At 38.0% G+C, this 25,978-nt stretch overlaps 1 protein-coding gene and 1 pseudogene across 2 annotated transcripts; both read left to right on the top strand.

Moving 5' to 3' along the window:
* Positions 1-2,610: 2,610 nt before the first annotated feature.
* On the top strand, positions 2,611-9,903 carry LOC308640974 (interferon-induced very large GTPase 1-like; the record flags this gene model as incomplete). The annotated part of the gene is made up of 1 exon (XM_081279032.1): positions 2,611-9,903. One exon carries the CDS (start codon positions 2,611-2,613, stop codon positions 9,901-9,903), a length of 7,293 nt encoding a protein of 2,430 aa, XP_081135158.1.
* Positions 9,904-19,241: 9,338 nt separating this feature from the next.
* Positions 19,242-19,829, top strand: LOC308641314 (small COPII coat GTPase SAR1B-like; annotated as a pseudogene). Its single transcript has one exon. The product of its transcript is annotated as a small COPII coat GTPase SAR1B-like (transcript).
* Positions 19,830-25,978: the final 6,149 nt, after the last annotated feature.

Genomic DNA, 25,978 nt, shown 5'->3' with positions numbered 1-25,978 from the left:
GGTTTCTGCAACTTCCTTTTGAATTCAGATGAAGGCAGCCATGCCTCTGTGGCTCAATCACTCTGCAAATCTGCAGAATTAGCACCACTTGGCTGTCATTAAGATATATGGCTTACACCTCCCAGAAAAGCAACTAGAGCCAAATCTGAGCCTGTTTAAGCCCCGAAAAGGGCAGTCTAGAAGCATTGCACAAGAATGTGATGAACCAGCACTTCAGGGAGTGCAGGGGAATAAATACCGAGGTCCCATGGTTTCCCTACGCCCCTCTATAAAAAAATTTCTGCCCTAAAGGCACTAGCATTCTGAGCCTCAAAGATATCTGAAATGCCTTCAGAATCATTCTTCCACTGTTGTGAAGAATAGCACCTAGCTTCCTTCTGTTGTACTAATCTCCTTATCAAATGGCTGCTTGAAGACATCGTTGGCTATTTCTCCTAACATACTTCTTTATTCTTTACATAAGCAGGCTAAGAATTTTTCATATCTTTATATTCTGCTTCTTTTTAAATAAAAGTTGTATCTTTAAATTATTTTTTTCTTCTAACATTACAATATGCAGTTAAGAAGAGCCATGAAGCATTCTGGATGAATTGCTGCTTAGATATTTTTTCCAAAAAATACCCTAGTTTATCACTCTCAAAATTCTGCCTTTCATAGAGCCCTAAGCCATAGATTTAATTCAGCCAAGTCTTTTGCAGCTTTATAACAAGAATGTCCTTTCTTCTGGTTTCCAAAACCTTGTTCCTTTTTTCTAAGAATTTATCATAATTACCTTATTTATCCACATTTTTTATCATTATTATAAAGACACTTAAGTAATCTCTAAGCAGTTTCAGACTTTCCCTGCAGTTCTTATCTTCTTCTGAGTACTCATCAGAATTTCCCTAAATGCTTCATTCATGGCACTTCAAGTTTTCCTTGCCTATACCTCCAGATTCTTCTAGTTTCTATCCATTATCCAGTTGCAAGGCCGCCTCTACCTTTCTAAGTTGTTGTTATAGCAACACCCCACTTCTCTGGCACCAATTACTGCCTTAGTATATTTTGGATTGTCATAGCAAAATACCTAAAACTGGTCTTCAGGCTGGAAAGGCCAAGATGCCAGCATCAGTAGGCAAAGAAGCAAAACAGGGTTGAAAGTTCAGCCCTTTTATAACAGCTTTAATCTCACCCATGAGGACACAGACTTTATAGCCTAATCATCTCTCAAACATCTCAGATATTAATATTGTTATAATAGCAACTAAATTTAAACTTGAGTTTTGCAGAGGACAAATCCTCAAACCTTAGTAAATGTCATTCCTATTATAGCAAATGAAGAAAGATGTGATAAAGGTGAAATCTAAGAAGTAGGAGAGGATAAAATGAGGTGAAATTGAAGAGAGATTTAAGAAGGTAAATTGCAAAGAAACAGTCTACTAAATTTGTGTAAGGAGGAAAAGAAAGAAATAGGAGTGTGATATCAGGAAACCAATAATGCACACACAGAGACATATACACACCAAAAAAAACTTGAATAAGGTAAGAAATTGAAGCATGAAACCTTATTTGCTGTTCTGAGGGCAGGGCAGAGAGGAGGAGATACTGTCCTATATTCAATGTTTCATCAATATACATTAATGAGCATTTGAGTCTATACACAATTATGAATAAAATCAGCATATAGACAGTTATTCGTGTGATATGATATAAAGATAATATTAACTACATGAAGATGAGGAATAAGAACTGAACGATGCAAACCAGGTCAGTAATAAATTCAAATAGCAAGAGAGCAAATAAATATCATTAAATTACTTACAAAGAAGTGACAGGAAAGAATGGAACCAGTCGATATAGATTTCACAGAAACTAATACAAAAAATATAATCAATTGGTGTTATCACTAGATTTAAAAAACTATACTTCAGGTCTGGGGTTGTGGCTCAGCAGTAAAGCACTCATGTGGCACGTGTGAGGCCCTGGGTTTGATCCTCAGCACCACATAAAAATAAATAAATAAATTTTTTTAAAAAACTATACATCAAGCCAGGTGCAGTGGTGCACACCTGTCATCCCAGCAGCTCAAGAGGCTGAAGCAGGAGGATAAAAAGTTCAAAACCAGCCTCAGCAACTTAGCAGGGTCCTAGGTAACTTAGTGAGACCATGCCTCAAAATAAAAAAATAAATAAATAAATAAAAAGTCTGGGGATGTGGCTCAGTGGTTAATTGAACCCCTGGGTTCAATCCCTGGTACCAAAAAAAAAAAAAAAACTAAACATTAAGCTATCTACTCATGCATATTTTCAAATTCCATCCCGCAGTTTACTCTATCCTTCAGCTTTTCTATGCAATTGATTCTGTATAAAAGGAAATGCAAAAATCAGGCTAAGCTGCAATTCACCCTGGCAAATAAAAAAGGAATCTATATTGAGAACACACACACTGATACCCTATACACACAAAAAAATTTGTTGTTAACCAAAAAAATATATGGTGGAGCAATTAATGGAGGGGATGGAAAGAACTTGAAGACATGCATCATTAGTACACTCTTCTATTTGATCATGTGGCTGACACTTCCTAAGGTCAAGACACAGTCAAGACTAACTGTCTGTTTTTCACACAGCCATGGCCACAGCAGAGTGCACCCCTGAAGAACCTCTGCTCAGAGGCAAAAGGAGGCAAGATCTCCAAGAGATGATGAGAGAAGCAGGACTGGATGTTGAGTACTGGTTGCCCAAGCTGAAGGAAGACCTTGGTGTGACCTGTGCCCAGGCACTACAATATTTAAAAGAAAAAGATCTTCAGAAGCTGAAATCCCAGGTACAACATCCATGGGAGAAAAGGGCCCTAGAGAAGCTGATTGAACAGTCACACTCAGATGGTTTTCCAGGGTTACAGGAATCACTGTTGGAGACGGTAAAGAAAAAGAAGAAGCAGGCAGAACAAGCACTGCAGGAGCTGAGAAGTTTGCTGTCAGAAGGGAGGCAGAGACAGGAAGAGGAAGTGAAGAAAAAAGAAGCAGAGCTGAGGCAAGCCATGGAGATCCCTGAAGAGTACTGGCCAGTGCCTGAAAAGCCCCTCAGGGATGTCACGGAAATCATGCAGCGACAACTCAGTCTCTTGGAGCAGACACTGTCCCACATGAAAAACCTCCCAGACAGAGATCTAATAAGATGGGCATCTGGAGGGCTGGCCTTGCAGGGAATTTACAAAACCGGTCACCAAACTGACCTGATACAGAAGAGAGAGGAGCTACTCAGTGTCCCCAAGGATTTCTCACTTTTTGGCCCTCAGCAGGGCACATGGATGGAAACAAAGGACTTTACATCTTTTCAAGAAGCATCCATGTTCACCCAGACTATAGAGAAGGTAGGCTTCAGTATCACTGCCTCTGCCAAAGGTGAAGGCTGGAAATATAGTCTGGAAGCTGGAGTGGATAAAAGCAAACATTCAGAATCCAAGGAAACTGAACAATTTCATTCTAAACATTCTTATTTCTGTTCAATTAAATTTAGCTACGTTCCCCTGGCCTCTTGCTACTTTCCCATTGATCAACTCCAGTTCTCCAAGCCTGCTCTTCAGGAATTGAAATGCATTGAAAATCTCCTGGATCAGATTGCAGATCCAGACATATTCCCTTTGCTGAGGCACAGGACTGAGAATTTCTTCCATAGGTTTGGCTCTCATGCTAACCAAGGCCCTCTACATCTGGGAGGAATCTACTGGTGGAAGGCAATTTCAGAGGGCTTTCAAAGTGAACAGCTGGCTGATGTAAAGCAGCAGACAGCAGAGGCTCTGAATATTTACATAAAGGGAAGCTTCAGTGGCTTTGGGGTAAATGTAGCTGCAGGTATGAATGTATCAGATGCCCTTTCCAAAAAAGCCTCTCAGAGCCAAACTTTACAAAATCTCCAAAACAAAGTCCAATTATCTGTGACTCAGACAGGTGGCCCACAAGAAGCAGATGGCCTTGTCCAGTGGAAAGCTGGCCTTGTTGCCAGCAATCAAACTTGGTGTGTCATTGACCGGGGACTTCAGTTAGTGCCCATTTGGGACATCATCCTCTCCAGCCACAGAAGTGATTTTAAGGATCCCCTTAAGGTGGCTAACTGCCTGAAAGACAACTACGCTGCTCTGACTGGCCTCACTGCCCAGATCCAGGATGGAGAGGAATTATTGAGTGCTATGCAGGAGGCTAGAATTTTCCTAGATGATGTGAAATCCTGGGAGATATCTGATCCTGAAGAACAGCTTCAAAAACTGATAGATTTCATGCAAATGTTGAGTCAAAAAATAAAAGGTTATGACACTTGGATTAACACATGCCTCACAGACTGGGATCTTCAGAATTTTCTAGTAAACATTTTCAACTTTTGCAAAAGCTCTTCAATCCATAAAACTAGATTTATTAAATCACAGTTTCACAGCCTTCTCGATCCTCACGTCTACAAAGTGACAAACTTTCCTCAGGCTCGCTCCATCATGCAGTGGATAAACCAATCAGAGTCAGAGCAAGAGCAACTCAACATCTCTAAATTTTCTGAGTTCATTAAAATTTTAAAAGAAACACAGGATGAACTTTTAGAAGTGAATGTCAATTCAGAGACCCCAGAAACGGTAGAAGAAGTTCAAAGAAAGGCTACCTATGAGGTCTGCTTGGCTCTCAGTTGCTTCTTGAATCACCTCCAAGCAACAGAGCAGCCAGACAAGCAGCTCTTGCTACTTTCCATTGCAGCTGGTGCAGGATATCAGGTGGTAAGCAATACTTTTCAGTATCTTCTAGGGTACAATGAGTTAAACTTCCTACTGGATGAAATGCAAACTGCTCACAATAAATACCAAGAGCTCAAAAATATTTGCAACTATAGAGCTCAAGCATTCCTTATGCTCACAGGTCTGACTGCCACATCTGGAATTGCAGCTGTTTCTACAAAAGACAAAATACAACGCATGGCATTTATGAGACATCATATAGAACAGTCACTGTCTAAAGAAGTTTTACAAGTCCTCAACAAACTTGGTGCAGATTATGATTGGGAAAATCTAGAAAAAGACTTGAAGTTACTCATTGATGGGGATTATGAAGCTACCATCTCTTCATTGCAAATGGACAAGGTGAGAAAACAATTGCAAAGTCTTTTCCATGGAAAGAAACATTCCCAGGAACCACATGATAATGAAAATAATAAATGGAAGGTGATAAAAAATGGAGCCTTCCTAGACTTACTCCAGCGTCTAGGCCTAGAACATTACTATCCAAAAAGGATGAGTAGAGCTAATTTCCATCTTATCTACAAGATTTCTGTGTACAACACCCAGCCCAAATCTGAATGGGAACTTCCTTTCTATTTCCTTCAGAAACTACTTATGCTGGATTATGGACTGAGACACTTGATCTTCAAAGATGATGAAAACACAGATCATCAGGTCTGTCTAAGTGCTTCAAGTGAGGAAAATGAGGTTTTAGATCCATATGAAGACTTTGTTGAAGACAGTGATAGTCTTACTGATCCTTTAGTCTCTAAGCCCAGGCCCCATATTCACCCGATGGATATTCAGATGGCAATTTTTCACTGTGCAGATGATTTTGCCAGACAATATATTTTGGGCAAACTTTCCATTTGTCAATTTGCCCTCCCTCTCCTGGTGCCAAATCCCTGCACTTCTCAAATTGAATTCTCTCTCTGGTCTCTCAGACAAATTAGGAGAAGTTGGCAGCAAGGAAGCAAATTACCACAAAGGAAGAACAACACTTACAAGAATCTTCATATGTGCCAGGTCTCCACCCCCATTGTGTCCTTCATTCGGGTTGGAAATGGCCTATCTGCTTCCAAATCTCAGATCATGAACTGTCTTCTCAGTAAACGTAAACATGATGTGTTTTTCCACAGACACTGCAGAGGAAGCAGCAAAGATTGTCTCTTGATGGGGGGTGTGGTAGAAATCTGTTGGTTCTGCCCTGGAGGGGAAGAGGAGGACAGGTTTGACAATTGTGTGACCTTCACCAATCTTCATGGAGATGCAAAGGAACATAAAAGGCAGCTTACCTTCCTGCAGGACATCTCTTCTCTCATCGTGGTCCTCATGTCAGCTTCTGATGACAATAAAGAAAACCAAAACATAGTCCGTGACCTGTGGCAGTCATCAAGACCTCTGATCTGCTTGCTTGATGACAAAGAAAAATCCAAAGCCAATAATTGTAGTAGAAGAGTGAGAATTGGCATCAGGAATAGAAATGAGGCAGAATTGACAGAGGAGCTCACAACTACCATCAGACATTTGCTAGAGCTCTCTGACACTGCTCTCAGTTTAGAGGATTGTTCTCAGATTGCTCTTAAGCAAGGATTTCTGGTTGATGAACACCAAAGAGATTGCAAGGAAGCCAAAGAAAAGGCACAAACTATATTGGCCCTCCTGGGGGAAACAAAGTTATCTCATGTGAAAGAGAACTTACTACCCCTTCAGGGACAACTATGGCACCTTTGGTGTAAGAAGGACAAAGAATTCTATCATCTGAGAGAAAAGGGAAATCGGAGCATTGAACAACACAAGAGTGAGATTGAAACAGATAAACAAAGAATACGACATCAACAGTTGAGAAAAGCCTTTCCTCTTAATGAGTTAATGCAATCTGTCCTTCAAATTCTCCAAGAGCATTCAGAAACTCACACCAAACTCTACTTCTTTCAGTGGCTGGGTATATTTTTGAACAACCTGACTGCAGAACACTTGGAAAAACTACGTGAGAAACAAAGATATTTGTGGTCAATAGAACAAACAGAAAAGCAAAAGGCACAAAAGAGCAACTCCCTGAGACTCTGTCAAAATGAGATAGAATCCATCTCTACTGAGATTAATGACTGTACCTTAGGAATTGAGCAATTACTCAGAGAGGTTGGCCAGATCTATGAAGCTCTGGAAGAAACTTCCTCCACAAGAGATATACTTTTTCTCTCCCTTCCCCAAATTGCTGCAGACCTGATGATATCTGGTGTCCCCATAGAGCTGATGGATGGAGATGCTTCCTATGTGCCCCTAAAGTGGGTGTCAGCTGTTTTTGACAAGCTCTCTGAGAAACTTGGAGACAAACGGCTCTTTGTTCTCTCTATCCTTGGCCTGCAGAGCTCTGGGAAGTCCACCCTACTAAATGCTCTTTTTGGGCTGCAGTTCACTGTAAGTGCAGGCAGGTGTACCAGGGGAGCCTACATGCAGCTCCTGAAAGTGGATGAGTCATCCAGAGAGGAACTTGGCTTTGATTTTGTGCTAGTTGTAGACACAGAAGGACTTCGGGCCCCAGAACTCAGCAACAAGTCCCAGAATTGGGACAATGAGTTAGCCACCTTTGTCATTGGAATTGGAAACTTGACTCTGATCAATATTTTTGGAGAGAATCCATCAGAGATGCAGGACATCCTACAAATAGCTGTCCAAGCCTTTCTGAGGATGAAAAAAGTGAAAATCTTCCCAAGTTGCCTGTTTGTTCATCAGAATGTGGGAGAAGTTACAGCTAAAGACCAAACTATGGAAGGACGAAGGTGCCTAGAACAGAAGCTAGACGAAATGGCAATAACAGCTGCTGAACAAGAAGAGTGCTCAAATGTAACCCACTTCAGTGACGTCATCAAGTTTGATGTCAATACTCACGTGTACTACTTTGCTCACCTCTGGGATGGCAATCCCCCTATGGCCCCTCCCAATCCTCGCTATAGCCACAATGTCCAAGAACTGAAAAGTACAATTCTTTTAACTGCCAAACATGAATCCAGGGGTAACATCATGAAGATATCAGATGTAAAATTCAGAGTTCAAGATTTGTGGAGAGCCCTGGTAAATGAGAATTTCATTTTCAGTTTCAGGAACACCCGAGAGGTCATGGCCATGAGCAAACTAGAAACCATGTATAACCACTGGACCTGGGAACTCAGAAGTCATATGCTGGACTTGCAGAATCAACTAACCAACCAGATTCAGAATGGAAAGATCCACACACTCAATGCTAGCATATTTGAGGCATCAGTTACAGAAAAATATATAGCTATCAAGCAAGAACTTGAAAAATATTTTAATGAAGACCCAGATAATGAAATACTGGTTCAATGGAAAGCAAATTTTGAAAATAAGCTACTCATCCTTAAAGAGGCACTTATTTCAGATAGTAAAAGAAAAGCCAATGAACTTATTCATTTTAAAAAAAATCAAGAAAGGTTAGATAAGAAAAAGATAGGTTATGAAAATGAATTATTGGAAAGGAGCCGAAAATTAGCTTTAACTGTAAAGGGTAAAGAATTGAGTGAGGAAGAGTTATATGAGAAATTCAACCAACTGTGGAAAAAATGGGTCTATGATGTGTCTTCAGATCTCCCTCAAGTTATAGAGCCTGACATTGATGTAGATTCTGAAAGCATCCTTTGGGAATATTTCCAAAAGGAGGCAGACATGGTAGACATATTAAAGAGAGATTCTGGAGAGAAGTTTCAAATCAATTATGATGAACATATCAAAATGAATAAAAAATATAACTTTATGACAAGGACACTAAAGCCCCGTGATATAGAATCCATTAATATGATTACTGACCACATTGTTGCAAGATTTAATGAAACTATTAACAACATTCAGAGGCAACAATGTGATTACAATCCAAGTTATTTCCATGAAATCCTAAGAATCATAGATGAGGAAGTAAAATCTGCATCCACTGAAAAAAGATACACATTTACAAGTAAATATAACACTGAATTATCTTTGTGTTTATTCCAAAAAGCATCAAAGAGTTTTAAGGAAATGCACAAAGCATTCAAAAGAGCAAATGATCCTGTAAACTATCTAGAAAGCAAGAAAGATGATTTCTTTATGAGCTTTAAGATCTCCTGTCAGGGTGCAACTTCCATCAAAACATTTGTTGATTTTCTGTGGCACAAGCTCACTCCTGCTGTCTCTGCCACTATATGGGAAAAAATGATCATTAAAATAGCTGGGGACATGCAAGCAACCTGCCCTGCGTTCAATGGAAACAGGGCTAACCTGGAGAAACACATTCTTATTTCTCTGGCAGAAGAAGAAAACTTTGATAATTATTGGCAATATCTTCATAATACAAAATCTTTTTTTAGCAGTTACATTGAAAACCATATCAAAAGATATTGTTCACACAATGGAAGTGAAAAAATAAAGACTTTTTTCAAAATAAGTTTAGACAACATCAAGAATGCCATCCTTTCTGCCATTCGTGAATCCACAGCGGTAGCTAAGGATAAAAGCAGCACTGTGTCTGAGTGGTTGGATTTGTTCTGTGATCACCTGGGAAACAATTTGTTCTTCCCCCGAAGAGATCTGATAAGCATTGAGCACCAGGAGATAAAAGATATTGAATTTCTGAAAGAAGCCATGAGTGCAGCTTTGGATCCTGCAATGAAGAAAGTAGAACAGAATTGTTCAAGTATGCCTATAGAAGAAATTGTTCCTGAAATTGAGAAAATCCTCTCTGAACATCTCTGTGGCTGCTGGAAACAATGTCCCCTATGCAATGCAATTTGTACAAACACAATTCCTACACATGAAGGAGATCATAGCGTTCCATTTCACCGTCCCCAGGCTGTCAATGGATGGTATAAGCATAAAACAGACCATTTTGTAATTGATTGCTGTACTAGTTCAGTAGCAAGTAATCGTTTCATGTATTTTGGAAATGACCAGGAAATCCCTTATAAGAACTATCGGCAGGCAGGAGGGGACTATGCCACATGGAGCATCACCCCAGATTCATCCACCCAGCCATATTGGAAATGGTTTGTCTCACATTTCAGATCAAAGCTAGAAGAAAAATATCAGAAAAAATTTACAGATACTGGTAAAATCCCTGATGCATGGGCCAAAATCACAAAGCAGGATGTTCTTGATGACTTGAAAAATCAGTAATTCTCAATTACCACAAAAGAGCCCCAGCATTTGGGAAAAGAAAAAAGAATAGTCCCTAAATAATTCTAAAACACCTCCTTTTTATAAGAAATTTCAATATTTCCATTTTAAAAATGAAATGTGTAAAATTTTGAAGATTTTTTTTAATAAAAGGATTTCAAATTACTCCTGTGTTGCTCCCTGCGACAAGGGTACGTGGGAGACAGGCAGGACCAGCCTGTCGTCTCGGAGGGGCTGAGCGAGAGGGTAAGTGTCGGGACCCGGCCCACCACCCAGCCTGGCCAAGAATCACATCCAGTGGGGGAGTTGAGTCAACCATGGAGGTGCAGCAATCTCAACTTTATTGTGTCAGGGACACGGTTATATAGTGATAGAAGGAGGGAGTAAGAAGAGACAGTAGCAAGAACCAATAAGGGGCAGCTACGTCACTATCACTAAGGGGCCTAGGCAGATTTCAGATTAAACCATTAGGTGGTGCTAAAGTCAAAAACCCGCCTACGGGCTAAAAGCCCACGAACTCCAATCCAGCCAGGTCCCATATAGGGAAATGCTCTGGAAGGACCCGTGAGGCCACCCAGCCAACATCCAATAATGGCCGCGGTCCCAAGGGAGGTAAAAGGTCCCAACACTCCTGGAATAAAATTTATGATGATCAAGTAAAATAGGACATTTTAATTATGTCTATGAAGAAAGTCAAAATTGATTAAGTCATTAATGATTACAAAAAAAAATTTCTTAAAGGAAAAGTATCAAAAAATATATATTTATATATGTATATATGTGTGTATTATTGTATGCATACACATACATATGTGTGTACATGTGAATATATACATACTATAGTTTTTTTAATCTTCCAGTAATTAAATTTAAGTGTTGTAGTATTTCAATAAAAATTTTCATTTTACATATAAAAATGAAAGGAAATGCTTATCTCCAAGTCAAACATATTTTGCCTCTTTGCACCTTTGAGTTTAAATGGTATGATCAGAATAAAAATTAAGAAAATTTTGAAACCAACCAAATGCTTAAGAGGGGAAGGAAATCACCCTTCAGCAAATCTACCACTTATGCACAGTTCTCAAAACTGATGATCTACAGGAATCTTGATAGAAAGAAAATTTCTTCATGTTGGACATAAAGGCATCCATTGGCTTCTATTTACAGATACAATCTTGACCCTTCTATAGGCAGGGAAAACAGTCAAGGGAACAGGAGTCCAACAACTCAGATCTTCAGAAATAGAAGATAGAAATGCTGACTCTGTCCTTTTTGTCCCTTCAAAGTGTTTAAAGCATATTGTCCACTTCAGGTCAAATGACTCCTGTCTTCAAAGTCTTTAAACAGAAAAATTATAAAGGATATAGGTGTCCTGAACAGTAAGCTTTTCCCTTTGTTCTCTGAAAAATAGTCTTGGTGAAAGTTGGGAGCATCTCCTACTAGAATAAAATTGAAATGGTGATGGACACAGAAACCCCGCACAGCAGGGTGCCTGTCTCTCACATCACTGCATCCTGGGAAAAGGCTCAATGTTCAACTAACATTTGCCCAGTGCTTTTCCTATTTGTTTAACATATCCATAAAAACCTTTAACTAAAAAATATATGACATATGTTACTTCTAATTTTTAAGCCAAAAATATTCTGTATAAATCAAAAAGGTCTTTGATAATTCCTCATGTATTTAAGCAGTGTGATTACCAAATGAGATTCAGAGGTTATTTTTTGAGAGATCAAAACAAAAAACTGGGGAAAAAAGTTAACTGGGATACAAAGATTACTATGTAGGAATGGTATTTACTATGATAGAAGTAGAAAAAATAATCTAGGTGAGGTCAGAATGGAAGGGGATTACTGTGTCAGTGAGCTGACTATCACTGGAGAAGGAGACCTCAGGAACAGTGGAGTAGAAGGAAAGAAGTCAGTGGAGATCAGATCATTAAGAGGAGAGACACTAGGTTCAGGTATAAGTCACAAAATTAGAGGTGGCAAGAGTTATAAGATTAATGAGGATAGAGTTCTCAAGGGAAACAGAATGAGTCTCAGAGTCACTGAAATGGGTAGCCGAGAAACAGGAACTGGAAATCACTACATCAGTAGATTTAGGGATCTCTAGTCAGTTTATACTCCAATTAGAATGGGAAAGGAGTCACAAGTCCTGTAGTGATGTAGTCGGGAGAGCAATGGATTCTTGAACATATTTCATAGGATAAGATATGGATGACTCACTTATATATGGACTCTAAAAGTTAGAAGGCATAAAGGTAGACAGTAGAATGGTAGTTACCAGAGGCTGAGGGGAGAGTGGGAAAAAGGGGGAATTTTAGTGAGTAAAGTTTTAGTTAAACAAGAGGAATAAATTCTGGTGATATACTGACAGCAAAGTGACTAGTTAATAATGTACATTTCAAAATTGCTAAGGTTGATTTTAAATATTCTCAACACAAAAAGTAAGTCTGTGAAATAATGGACATGTTTATTAGCCTGATTTGCTTATTCCACTATGTATACATACATACATTAAAGCATCACATTGTGTCCCATAAATATGTACAATTATATTTGTCTATAAAATTAGAATTTTAAATGAAAATGTGAGTTAAATGAAGATGCACTGAGAAGTTCAAAAGCAAGTCTCTTTTCTTAAAGACAGAATATGAATACCAGAAAGTCTAGGGAAATGAGATATGTCTAAAAATTGACCCCCTTAAGTTTTAGAATGCTTTTCCTTTGGTCTCTAGAGAAAGACATATAAAAAATACCATTTTCATTTTTCCCTCACCTCAGAACTATAATTCTTTTCATTCCAACTCTTCAAAAAAGTCTGAAAAACTATTCAACTCTCCATTTTAATGGTGTGGTACATAAGTAGACAAGGCAGCAAAGGAAAAATGAAATTTATCACTCATATTGTCATGATGACTACTAAGATTACTATCATTATAGTAACAGTGCCATGAAACCTTGGGCTTCTAATTTAACCATTGAGTGCTCAAGTGCCCTAACCTTAAAATGATAGGTTTCTCATGATCCCTTTGGAAAGAATAAATGAATTGCTGTATTTAAAGCATACTCCGAACACAGAGTTAAGTATTCCATAAGTTATTCTGTTATACTGCCTCTCCTAAGTTCCTTACCTTTTTATTTTGAATAAGATTTAATTAGAACCATGTTCATAGGTTGAAATCATGTCATCTGAGTTTCATTGGAAGTAATATTCAACATGGACTCCTTGGGAAAAATCACATTTTAAAATACAGTCCTCAATAAATGTGATTATAACTTAATAGCCCAAGATGCATTTCAGAATATCAAAGTTCTTTGGCACTTTATTAGCAATTACAGCTATTCTAAACACTAACTAATAAATCAAAGGTTTAGCAAGGTCACTGCCACAAATGTCTTAAATTGCTCAGAAGCAAGCCTGAGATATAGATTTGCATGGAAGTAATTATTAAAGAAGTTATTCCAGTAAAAATGAATAAGGGAGATAGGAATCAAGAATAAGAAATTTAAGATGGAAAAGTATAAGTCAAGGTTTAGAGTTAAGGAATGCTAACTTGGAATTGTAGTTAAGTGTACAAACTTGGAAATTAGATTGTTTAGCTGTGCATACAGCCTGCACCATTTACTAGCTGTCTGACTTTGAATGAATCAACCTGTCTCTACTTCATGCTTTTCACCTATAAAATGTTTTCAACTCACAGAAGTGTGAGGAAGACTTGAAATAATACATATGCCTGGCACATGGCATGTGTTCTGATGTTAGGGAGTACTAGTACCAGGGAACAAAGTCATGTTAATAGAAGTAATTATATTAGTTATTTACATTATTACTGAAATGTGGTTATGCCTACATGCTATGTTTAATTGTAAATTTATTTTAAAAGCAGGTCCAAGTTCTATATTTTGATCCAAGGAGTGGTGACAAAAGTTTGCCTCATTTTTTTTCTCTGCCTGTATTTTATTTTCTCTAAATAGGATTTGAAAAGTAAGTAGAATTAAAACAATAAACCATGTAATCTAGTAGGGATGAGGGGAAGAAAGACAGAATAAAAGCTTTATTACGTTTCTTTGACAGCAGCTATTTAATAGACCCACAATCCTAATTATTCTTAGTGCAATCCAGGGGGGTTGCATTTTTTTTTCTAAATTGAAAAAGACATGAACCAGAGAATGTTTTCCTGGGAACAACCTCCGTAATAACTTAATTATCTTTGGTACTTTCCTTTTGAAATATAAAAACAATTGGGCTGGGGTTGTGGCTCAGCAGTAGCGTGCTCGCTTACCAGTGTGAGGCCCTGGGTTTGATCCTCAGCACCACATAAAAATAAATAAAATAAAGGTATTGTGTCCATCTACAACTAAACAAAATTAAATTAAAAAAAAAGAAATATAAAAACAATCATGTTTATCTGGTAGTTTACACTGTGATTCCCATTAGCTCCTCTGTGGCAGGACAGAAATGGGCCATCCAGATCCTCCTTCAGAGAAGGACTTGCAGGAGGGGAATACTCCAGTTGAGAGGAGAAGAGAAAACAGCCACTCATCAGCTGTCACATCTTCCACATCTACCTCACTTGCTAAGAGCCTCTTCACCAAAGGTCATGCCCTCCTGGAGTATGTGGAACCAGTGACTGAGTGAGACACAGAAGCCCAGCCATGTTATCCTGACACAGGATGCCCTGATAGTCTTCACTCATTCCAGAACTCCTGCCTGGTTCAAGAGGAGAGAAGCATTAGACATAGCTACTATGATAAGCCGCTCATTAGTCAGTGAAAATTCAAAAAACAAAAATGGGGTGGATTTTTAAAAGGAGGGGTAAAACTGATAAGCATAAAAAGAACAGATATTCTTCCGCGTGCCTTTGAATTTGGAGTAGGAAGGTGGGGTCAGGGATAATCCTGAAAATGCATTCCTTAGGAGTACTGACATAGAAGTAAAAGTTAAACTGAGCCAAAATAAGGAGACTTGCCTTGGTCCTAGTTGCTCCAGACTAGAAATATTCCTAGCAGAAGAAAAATTTCCTCATTCCACGTACTGGGGTGACACCTAGAGGTACAAAGAAAAATTCTTTCCTTCCATCCACCAAATTAAATCTATAAAGCTTATCAAAGATTTGCCTTAGCATCTTGTTATTCTGGGTTTCTGGAGTCCCAAAGAGAAAGGAAAATGGGAACTATAATGCAGGGTTGACAGACACAGAATCATAGCCTCAGGAGAAACTACTGATCTTAATAAAAGTATCAGACCCTGCCAACTATGAATATTCTTTACTCTTTCTTCCACTCTGCTGTAGCTACCTTCCTATGGCTTCCCATCCTATTTCTGACTTTTAGCTAAGGCTACATGGAAGTTGCCAGCCCCTCTTACCATCAAAAGGTGATAAGAAACCTTACTGAGATAAACAGTTCCAAGATACCTCGACCTCAGCACTATTAACACTGCAGGCCAGATAATTCTTTGTTGGGAGGGCAGTGGGGGGCTGTCCTGTGAATTATAGGATATTTATAGCATTCCTGGCTTCTACACACTGGATTCTGGTAGCACTTCCAGCAGTCATAACCACCAAAAAATGTCTCCAGACATAGTTAAATGCCCCTGAAACATTTTCATTGCCACTTTGCAATGAAAACCTAACAAATTTTGAATAGAAGAAAAACAAATTTGAGTGGATTTTTTGAAAGTTTTGTTATTTTTCTAATAAAATAATGTATCCATTGAAAAAAATCAGAAGTGTGGTAAAATATTTAAAATGCTGAGTACCACCTCTGTAAATATTTTAATGATCATCCTTCCAGGTATATGGACACAATACCATCTTCTCAATCTCTTTCCTTTATTTTATTGGTCTCCCTTCTATTTTCATGATGGCTACCTTCTTATGCTTTATTTTTTGGTACTGGGAATTGAACCCAAGGATGTTTAACCACTCAGCCACATCAACAATCCCTTTTATTTTTTATTTTGAAACAGGATCTTACTGAGTTGTATAGGGCCTTGTTAAGTTGCTGAGGCTAGTCTTTTTTTTAATATTTATTTTTTTTTTTAGTTTTCGGCGGGCACAACATCTTTGTTTGTATGTGGTGCTGAGGATCGAACCCGGGCCGCACTCATGCCAGGCGAGCGCGCTACCGCTTGAGCCACATCCTCAGCCCCTTAGGCTAGTCTTGAACATGTGATTGTTCTGCTTCAGACTCCCAGGTTATATTTAATATATTTAATTCCTTCTCTCTTTTTTCCTTCTCTAACATCCACATATTCTTTGACTGACACTTTTTTATGTTGTAGCACATCATCTGCTGATCTCTGGAGCACAATGTTTTACATACTTAGTTAACTCATTAAGTGACAAGTTTTAAATTAATACAATTTTAATTAATATAATATAATCACTTCAAAAAAGATACAGAGATTCTGAAAAAAAATTAGCAGAAATCCTCAAAATGAAGGAATCAATATGCCAAGTTAAAAATTCAATGGGACAATATCACCAACAGACTGGACTACTAGGAAGATAGAGTTTCAAGCAATAAAGACAAAATATATAATCTAGAAAATAAAATTGATCCTGGAGAAAATATGTTCAGAGATCATGAACAGAACTCCCAAGAAGTATGGGATAATATGAAAAGATCAAATTTAAGATTTATTAGTTAGGATATATGAAGTCTCAGAAATACAAACCAAAGGAATGAACAATCTTTTCAATGAAATATCAGCAAATTTCCCCTAAGGAATGAAATGGGTCAGGTGCAATGGCACACACCTGTAATCCTAGTGGCTCAGTAAGCTGAAGCAGGAGGATCGTGAGTTTAAAGCCAGCCTCAGCAAAAGCAAAGTACTAAGCAACCCAGTGAGACCCTGTCTCTAAATAAAATATAAAATGGGACTGAGGATATTGTTCAGTGGTTGAGTGCCCCTGAATTCAATACCCAATGCCCAAAAGAAAAAAAGAATGAAATGGAAAATCAAATAGAGAAGGTTTACAGAACCCCAAATACAGCAGGCCCACACCAAGTCACAGAGAACACAGAGAATAAGATAAAATTTTAAAGGCTGCCAGAGAGAAATGGCAGATCACAATTAGAGAAAAATCAATGTGGATCTTAGCAGATATCTCAACCCAGACTCTCAGAGCTAGGAGGTCTTGGAATAATATATACACAGCTCTAAAGAAAAAATGGAAGCCAGCCAAGAATACTATACCTGCAAAATTAAGCTTCAGAATTGACAATTAAATAAAAACCTGCCATGATAAACAAAAGTTAAAATAATTCACAAGTAGAAACCCACACTATAAAACATACTCAACAAAATATTTTCATGAAGAAGAAATAAAAAATAAAACTGAAACCCATTAAAGGGAGGAACTAAACTATAAGATTAGTCAATCAAAGGAGAAACTAATTAAAATTAAAAACCAGAAATAAATCAAAATTACAGGGAATAAAATCATTTCTTAATAGCAACATTGAATATAAATGGCCTAAATTCATCAATCAAAAAATGTAGACTGAGCTGAGCACATTGGCACATACCTGTAATTCCCGCAGCGTGGGAGGCTGAGTCAGGAGGATCACAAGTTTAAAGTCAGCCTCAGAAACTGTGAGGCACTAAGAACTCAATGAGACTCTGTCTCTAAATAAAATACCAAAAAAAAAAAAATAGGGCTGGGGATATGTCTCTGTGGTCGAGTGCCCCTGAATTCAATTCCTGGTACCCCTTCACCCCGTCAAAAATAAAAAACATAGACTACAAGATTGGATTAAAAAACAAGATCCAACAACATGCTGCTGTCTCCAAGAGACTCGCCTCCTAGGAAAAGGCATCTACAGACTAAAGGCGAAAGGATGGAAAAAAAACATTTCATTCACATGAATCTCATAAACAAGCAGTGTCTATTCTCATATCAGATAAAGTGGACTTCAAACCAAAGTTAATAAGAAGGACATAAAAGGACATCTCATACTGCTTAAGGAAATTATACATCAATAAAACACAACGATCATAAATATGTATGCCCAAAACAATGGAGCATCTACTTACATCAAAAAAAAAAAACTTCTCAATTTAAAATATCAAATAGAGCACAACACAATGATACTCATTGACTTTAACACACTTATCTCACCACTGGATAGATCCTCCAAACAAAAACCAAATAAAGAAGCCAAAGATGGGCTGGGGTTGTAGCTCAATGGTAGAGTACTTGCCTAGCGCATGTGAAGCACTGGGTTTGATCCTCAGCACCACATAAAAATTAATTAATTAGTTAATTAAATAAAGGTACTGTGTCAATCTACAGCTAAAAAATATTTTTAAAAAAAAAAAGCTGAAGAACTTTGTAAAAATTGTAAAAAAATGTAAAAAAATACAATGAATAATTTAGATTTAACAAATATAGAACATTTCAACCATCAATGATTCAATATACTTTCTTCTCCATAGCACATGAAACCTTCTCTTAAGTAGACCACATCTTAGACCACAAAGCAACTCTTAAAAAACACACACAAAAAAATTGAGATAATACCTTGCATTTTATCAGATCATAATGGAATTAAATTAGAAATCAATGATAGAATAAAAATAGAGGCTATCTAACGCTTGGAGACTAAATAATATGCTACTGAATGATGACTGGATAGCAAAAGAAATCAGGTATGAAATTTAAAAAATACTTAGAGGTAAATGAGAATAGCAACACAACATATCAAAATCTCTGGGACTCTATGAAGACAGTTCTAAGACAAAAGTTCATTGCATTGAGCTCATTCAAAAAAGAATATAAAGTTGCCAAATAAATAACCTAATATTACATCTTTAAGCCCCAGAAAAAGAAGAACAAATCAACACCAAAATCAGATAGGAAATAATTAAAATCAGAGCTGAAGTCAATGAAATGAAACAAAAATTTTTTTTAAAAAAAATCAACAAAACAAAAAGTTGGTTCTTAGAAAAAATAAATAACATTGATAAACCCTTCACCAAGCTAATGAAAATAAAAAGAGAGAAAAATTAGTTACTAAAATCCATGATGAAAAAGGAAATATCACAACAAACACTATTGAAATACAGCTGATAATCAGAAACTATTTTGAAAGTTTACACTCCAATAAAACAGAAATTCTTGAAGATATCAACAAATTTCTGGAAACATATGTACTACCCAAATTGAATCAGGAGGATATATACAATTTAAACACATTAATTTCAAACACTGAAATTGAAGATACCATCAAAAGCCTACCAACAGAGTGCTTTGCAATTCAGCCTCAGAAATGTAGGGGAAGGAATTGCATTCACTCCCGTCTCAGACCCTGTAAGATTTGGATATGTCCTTCATATTCGATTGGATCTACAGTGAGTTTAGCAGTGTACTATACTGTTCTTAGGATTATATTAAAAAACTGGTAAATTGGTATTTCTTGGAGTGGATAATGAGGAAAAAACATGCTAAAAGATGACAGACTTGGTCAACATGTCCCAACATTACATCCCACTTCATAAGTATTGACTATTGCTGGTGTATGACTTTTACAACTTTTGATCTGGGTGGACATGTTCAAGCCTGAAGAGTATGGAAAAACTGCCTTCCTGCTGTCAAAGGCATTGTATTTATTGTGGATTGTACAGCCCATGAAAGGCTGTTAGAATCAAAAGAAGAATTTGATTTACTAATGACTGATGACACCATTGCTAATGTGCCTATACTGATTCTTGGGAATAAGATTGACAGACCTGAAGCCATTAGTGAAGAGAGGTTAAAAGAGATGTTTGGTTTATATACTCAGACAATAGGAAAGGGCAGTGTATCTTTGAAAGATCTGAATGCCGGACATTTAGAAGTTTTCATGTGAAATGTGCCCAAAAGACAAGGTTATGGAGAAGGCTTCCGCTGGATGGTACAGTACATTGATTAACATCAACATCAACCTGCCTCAGCTCCAGGTCTTGACATTCAGGTCTACTCAGAGATTTGATCACTTGACATGCATAACTTGAATTCAATAGAATTTGGTTGGATTTAAAATACATGTTTTTTTAGATTACTAATGTTATATCAACTTAGTAATTTGAGTGAGAATTGAAAACTGATTCAAGTAAGTTTGGATATCCTAATGCTTGCTTTCTATTTAAAGTTTATAATCTGACATTACCCCCAGGACCATTTATAAAGAGCAACTTTGCAGCAGTACATTTGAAGCACTAATCAACAATGTAAATCTACAAATGTAAACCATATTTAAAAGGTCATCATATTAAATTATTTATGTACTTTTTTAGAACTAGTTTTTAAATTTTAGATTATATGTCTGCCTCTCAAGTGTACAGTTAATAATTAGCTTATCAATAATTGCATGATGCCTTACAATTTTCAAACATACTTTATATTATACAAATGTCATGCAATAAAACAAACTCCAATGTTTGGGGGGAAAAAAGAGTCTACCAACAAACAAAAGCCCAGGGCCAGACAGATTCTCAGCTGAGTTCTATCAGACCTTCAAAGAAGAAATAACACCAATTCTCCTCAAATTATTCCATTAAATAAAAAGGAGGGAACCCTTCCAAACTCATTGTATGAAACTAGTATCACCCTGATACCAAAACCAGACAAAAACACATCAAGAAAAGAAAACTTCAGATCAATGTACCTGATGAACATAGATTCCAAAATTCTTAATAAAATCTTGACAAATTACATATAAAAATATATTAAAAAGATAGTTCACTATGATCAAGTGGGGTTCATCCCATGGATGCAAAGTTGGTTCAGCATATGAAGATTAATAAATGTAATTCATCACATCAATAGACTTAACAACAACAATAAAATTATTATCTCAATAGATGCAGAAAAAACATTTGACAATAAAGGCATCCATTCATATTCAAAACACTAGAAAGACTAGGGATAATAGGAACATAATTCAAAATTGTAAAGCTAGGGGGGATCCAACATGGCCGCCGATGAGGAAGCAGCGATTCTAATGTCTCCACATTAACGGGATCAGAAAGACCCTTTGGAACAGCAGCAGTCTACCTACTGAGGAACTTCTAGCAAAATTCCGTGAAGAGGGGTCCTGCCGGGAACTGGTAGGTTTATTAAAAGTGTCAGTTTGTGGCCACCGGGACTCGGGGCCCGGGGACTGCGGTACTTGCCGGAGAGGGGCTGTCGCCTCCCCGGCCCCGGGTGCCGCTGGAGCCGCGAGCCGGAGAGACACGGAGTGGGCCTCAGTGCGGCCAGAAGCCGGGAACGCCGGGGGCGGAGAAAGTGACCGGGGCAGCGCTGGCTGTGGAGGCCGCGGCGGAGAGAGGCGCAGGAGCCCGAGGCTGAGACACACCGGAGGGAGCGGAGCGAGAGCCCCGCCATCATCCCGAAATAGCGAGAAGAGGAAGATGGCGGCGGGAAGTGAGTAAGCCTCTCCGTGCTCCGCGCCCCACGCCACCGCGTCTGAAAAGCTGAGACAGACAGCTGTGACTCTGCATTGATCCATCCGGCTGAGGCGGCTGGTCAGCCCTTCCCATCCTACGGAGGTGGATGCCTGCCGGGCCTTCGTGGGTAGTAGCCGCAGGTTCCAGGTGGGGCTTGGGAGAGACAGTGGGGACCCGCCCATTGCGTTGGTCGCCTGGCAGGGGGAGGCGAACTGTCGCCGTTTGCGGGGGACACCACTGTGGCGGAGGGCTGGTGTCGCAGGACTTCGGCGGAGGAGATAACTTCATTGAAGCCTGCTGCTACAGGTGTGTAACCCCCTAGCTTTCCCTCTCCACGCATCGGGGAAACCTTAAGGGCCCCTCCCAGCTCTCCCGTGAGTGCTACAGTCAGCCCTAGGGAGTCAGAGGTGGTGCGGGACCCGCGGCGTGGGACTGCCGCTCCCGCCAGGGCTGACTGCTGAGGTCTCTTGCACCAGCTACGGGGGAGTGGCTACCGGAGGGCAAGTAAAATTCGCTGAGGATTCTCAGCCCCAAGCTCTACAAACTTAGGGTCTGAGGGAATGCCAAACTGGAGGAGTGAGCCCAGTCGTTCATGAAAACAGGGCTCCCGGGAGCAGCAGACCTGGCCTGTAGCCAATATTGTGGTGAGAGGGGCCTGGCTAGAGGAAAAGTGGAAGTGATTGGACACAAGAGGAGGCCCTAGGCACTCAGGATTGGAGACTCGCCCAGTCTGGGAGGAGCTGCTGCACAGTGATTGGTTCCTGTGTATTGACAGGAGAAACGTGGCCTGGTGGGCACAGCGCCACCTACAGGAAGAGAAGTTAATCAAACTCTAAGACAGCATTTATTAGTTTTTTTTTTTTTTTTGATTTGGGTTTTTCTTTCATCTTCATTTTTCTATCTTGTTTTTTTTTCTTTTTCTTCTTCTTTCTCTTCTAATTTTAATTTTAATTTTTTTAATTATTATTATTTTTTTAAAATTTTTTTTTCTTTTTTTAGTTCCTATTTCTTTCTTCTTTTGTCTTTTCATTTTTCTTATTCCCCCTTCCTTGAATTCTATCTGCCTACTCTCATTCTCTTTAGTGACTTCTTCCCTTCCCTTCTAATACCTTTCCTCCCAAGCATCAAATAAATTTATAGGAGTAAACAGTAACTCAGCAGTCAAACAGAACAAGAAACAACATGAGCAGCTTCAAAAAACAAGGAAGAAAAGGAGTACAAACAATGCAGGACAGCCTAAATATTCAGGAGGACCTAGAGTCATCAGAAAAATGGTCATATAAAGACCTCAAGGAACACCTTAGACAGATGGAATGGAACCTTAAAGAGGATACAAGACAGCAAATTCAAGCAGCGAAAAAACACATTGAGAATGAATTACATAAACAGCTAAAAGAAGAAGTTAAGCATCTTTATAAGGAGATAGAGATTATTAAAAATAATCAAACAATAATTCTAGAAATGAAGGAAACGATAAACCAAATTAAAAACTCAATTGAGAGTATCACTAACAGAGTGGAGCAAGTAGAAGCCAGAACGTCAGATAATGAAGACAAAATATATCATCTTGAAAAGAGTCTAGCCAACTCAGAAAGGCTGGTAAAAAATCACGAGAAAAACATCCAAGAGTTATGGGATAACATGAAGAAACCAAACTTACGAGTCATCGGGATAGAAGAAGGTACAGAGATTCAAACCAAGGGAATGAGTAACCTGCTGAATGAAATAATTACAGAAAACTTTCCAGAAATAAAAAAGGAAACAGATATACAAATTGAAGACGCATACAGGACACCGAGCACACAAAATCACAGTAGACCAACGCCAAGACACATTGTTATGAAGACATCCAATATACAGAACAAAGAGAAAATATTAAAAGCTACAAGAGAAAGGAGACAGATTACATTTAGGGGTAAACCAATACGGTTAACAACAGATTTTTCATCACAGACACTGAAAGCAAGAAGGTCATGGAACAATGTATTTCAAACACTGAAAGACAATGGATGCCAACCAAGAATTCTGTATCCAGCAAAATTAAGCTTCAGGTATGACAACGAAATAAAGATCTTTCATGATAAACAAAAGTTAAAAGAATTTGCAGCCAGAAAACCAGCATTGCAAAGCATTTTGAGCAAAACACTACACGAGGAAGAAATGAAAAACAATAACCAAAACCATCAGTGGGAAGTGCCTCAGTAAAGACAGAGGGCAAGGGGAAAGATAATCACAAAGAAACAAACTAAATTTAAAAAAAAAAAAAAGGATAAACAATCAAACATGGATGGAAGTTCAAACCATATATCAATAGTAACTCTGAATGTTAATGGCTTAAACTCTCCAATAAAGCGACATAGGCTGGTATCATGGATTAAAAAAACAAATCCAACAATATGCTGCCTCCAGGAGACACATCTGATTGGAAAAGACATACACAGGCTGAAGGTGAAAGGATGGGAAAAAATATATCATGCACACAGTTCTCGTAAGCAAGCAGGGGTGGCCATCCTCATATCGAATAAAATCGACTTCAAGACTAAGTTAATCAAAAGGGATAAAGAAGGTCATTATATACTGTTAAAAGGAACCATTCACCAACAAGACATAACAATTATCAATATTTATGCACCAAACAATGGTGCTGCAATGTTCATAAAACAAACTCTCCTCAAGTTCAAGAATCAAATAGACCACAACACAATAATTATGGGTGACTTCAACACACCTCTCTCACCATTGGACAGATCCTCCAAACAAAAATTGAATAAAGAAACTATAGAACTCAATATCACAATCAATAACCTAGACTTAACTGACATATATAGAATATATCAACCATCATCAAATGGATATACTTTTTTCTCAGCAGCACATGGATCCTTCTCAAAAATAGACCATATATTATGCCATAGGGCAACCCTCAGTAAATATAAAGGGGTGGAGATAATACCATGCATTTTATCTGATCATAATGGAATGAAACTGGAAATCAATGATAAAAGAAGGAAGGAAAAATCCTACATCACATGGAAAATGAACAATATGTTACTGAATGATCAATGGGTTACAGAAGACATAAAGAAGGAAATCAAAAAATTCTTAGAGATAAATGAAAATACAGACACAACATATCGGAATCTATGGGACACAATGAAAGCAGTTTTAAGAGGAAAATTCATCGCCTGGTGGTCATTCCTCAAAAAAAGAAAAAAACAACAAATAAATGAGCTCACACTTCATCTCAAAGCCCTAGAAAAGGAAGAGCAAAACAACAGCAAATGTAGCAGAAGGCTAGAAATAATTAAAATCAGAGTGGAAATCAATGAAATTGAAACAAAAGAAACTATTGAAAAAATTAACAAAACTAAAAGTTGGTTCTTCGAAAAAATAAATAAGATCGACAGACCTTTAGCCATGCTAACGAAGAGAAGAAGAGAGAGAACTCAAATTACTAACATACGGGATGAAAAAGGCAATATCACAACAGATGCTACAGAAATACAGAAGACAATTAGAAATTATTTTGAAAACCTATATTCCAACAAAATTGAAGATACTGAAGACATCGATAAATTTCTTAAGTCATATGATTTACCCAGACTGAGTCAGGAGGATACACACAATTTGAACAGACCAATATCAATGGATGAAATTGAAGAAGCCATCAAAAGACTACCAACCAAGAAAAGCCCAGGACCGGATGGGTATACAGCGGAGTTTTACAAAACCTTTAAAGAAGAATTAATACCAATACTTTTCAAGTTATTTCAGGAAATAGAAAAAGAGGGAGCTCTTCCAAATTCATTCTATGAGGCCAACATCACCCTGATTCCGAAACCAGACAAAGACACCTCAAAGAAAGAAAACTACAGACCAATATCACTAATGAACCTAGATGCAAAAATCCTCAATAAAATTCTGGCATATCGAATACAAAAACACATCAAAAAAATAGTGCACCATGATCAAGTAGGATTCATCCCTGGGATGCAAGGATGGTTCAACATACGGAAATCAATAAATGTTATTCACCACATCAATAGACTTAAAGATAAGAACCATATGATCATCTCGATAGATGCAGAGAAAGCATTTAACAAAGTACAGCATCCCTTTATGTTCAAAACATTAGAAAAATTAGGGATAACAGGAACTTACCTTGACATTGTAAAAGCTATCTATGCTAAGCCTCAGGCTAGCATCATTCTGAATGGACAAAAGTTGAAGACATTCCCTCTAAAATCCGGAACAAGACAGGGATGCCCTCTATCTCCACTTCTATTCAATATAGTTCTCGAAACACTGGCCAGAGCAATTAGACAGACGAAAGAAATTAAAGGCATAAAAATTGGAAAAGAAGAACTTAAATTATCACTATTTGCAGATGACATGATTCTATACCTAGAAGACCCAAAAGGGTCTACAAAGAAACTACTAGAACTAATAAATGAATTCAGCAAAGTGGCAGGATATAAAATCATCACGCATAAATCAAAGGCATTTCTGTATATCAGCGACAAAACTTCTGAAACGGAAATGAGGAAAAACACTCCATTCACAATATCCTCAAAAAAAAATAAAATACTTGGGAATTAACCTAACAAAAGAGGTGAAAGATTTATATAATGAA

This window comes from Spermophilus citellus (assembly GCF_964194105.1).
Source record: "Spermophilus citellus genome assembly, chromosome: 2".
Taxonomy (NCBI): domain Eukaryota; kingdom Metazoa; phylum Chordata; class Mammalia; order Rodentia; family Sciuridae; genus Spermophilus; species Spermophilus citellus.
This window is presented reverse-complemented; position numbering and strand designations above follow the sequence as displayed.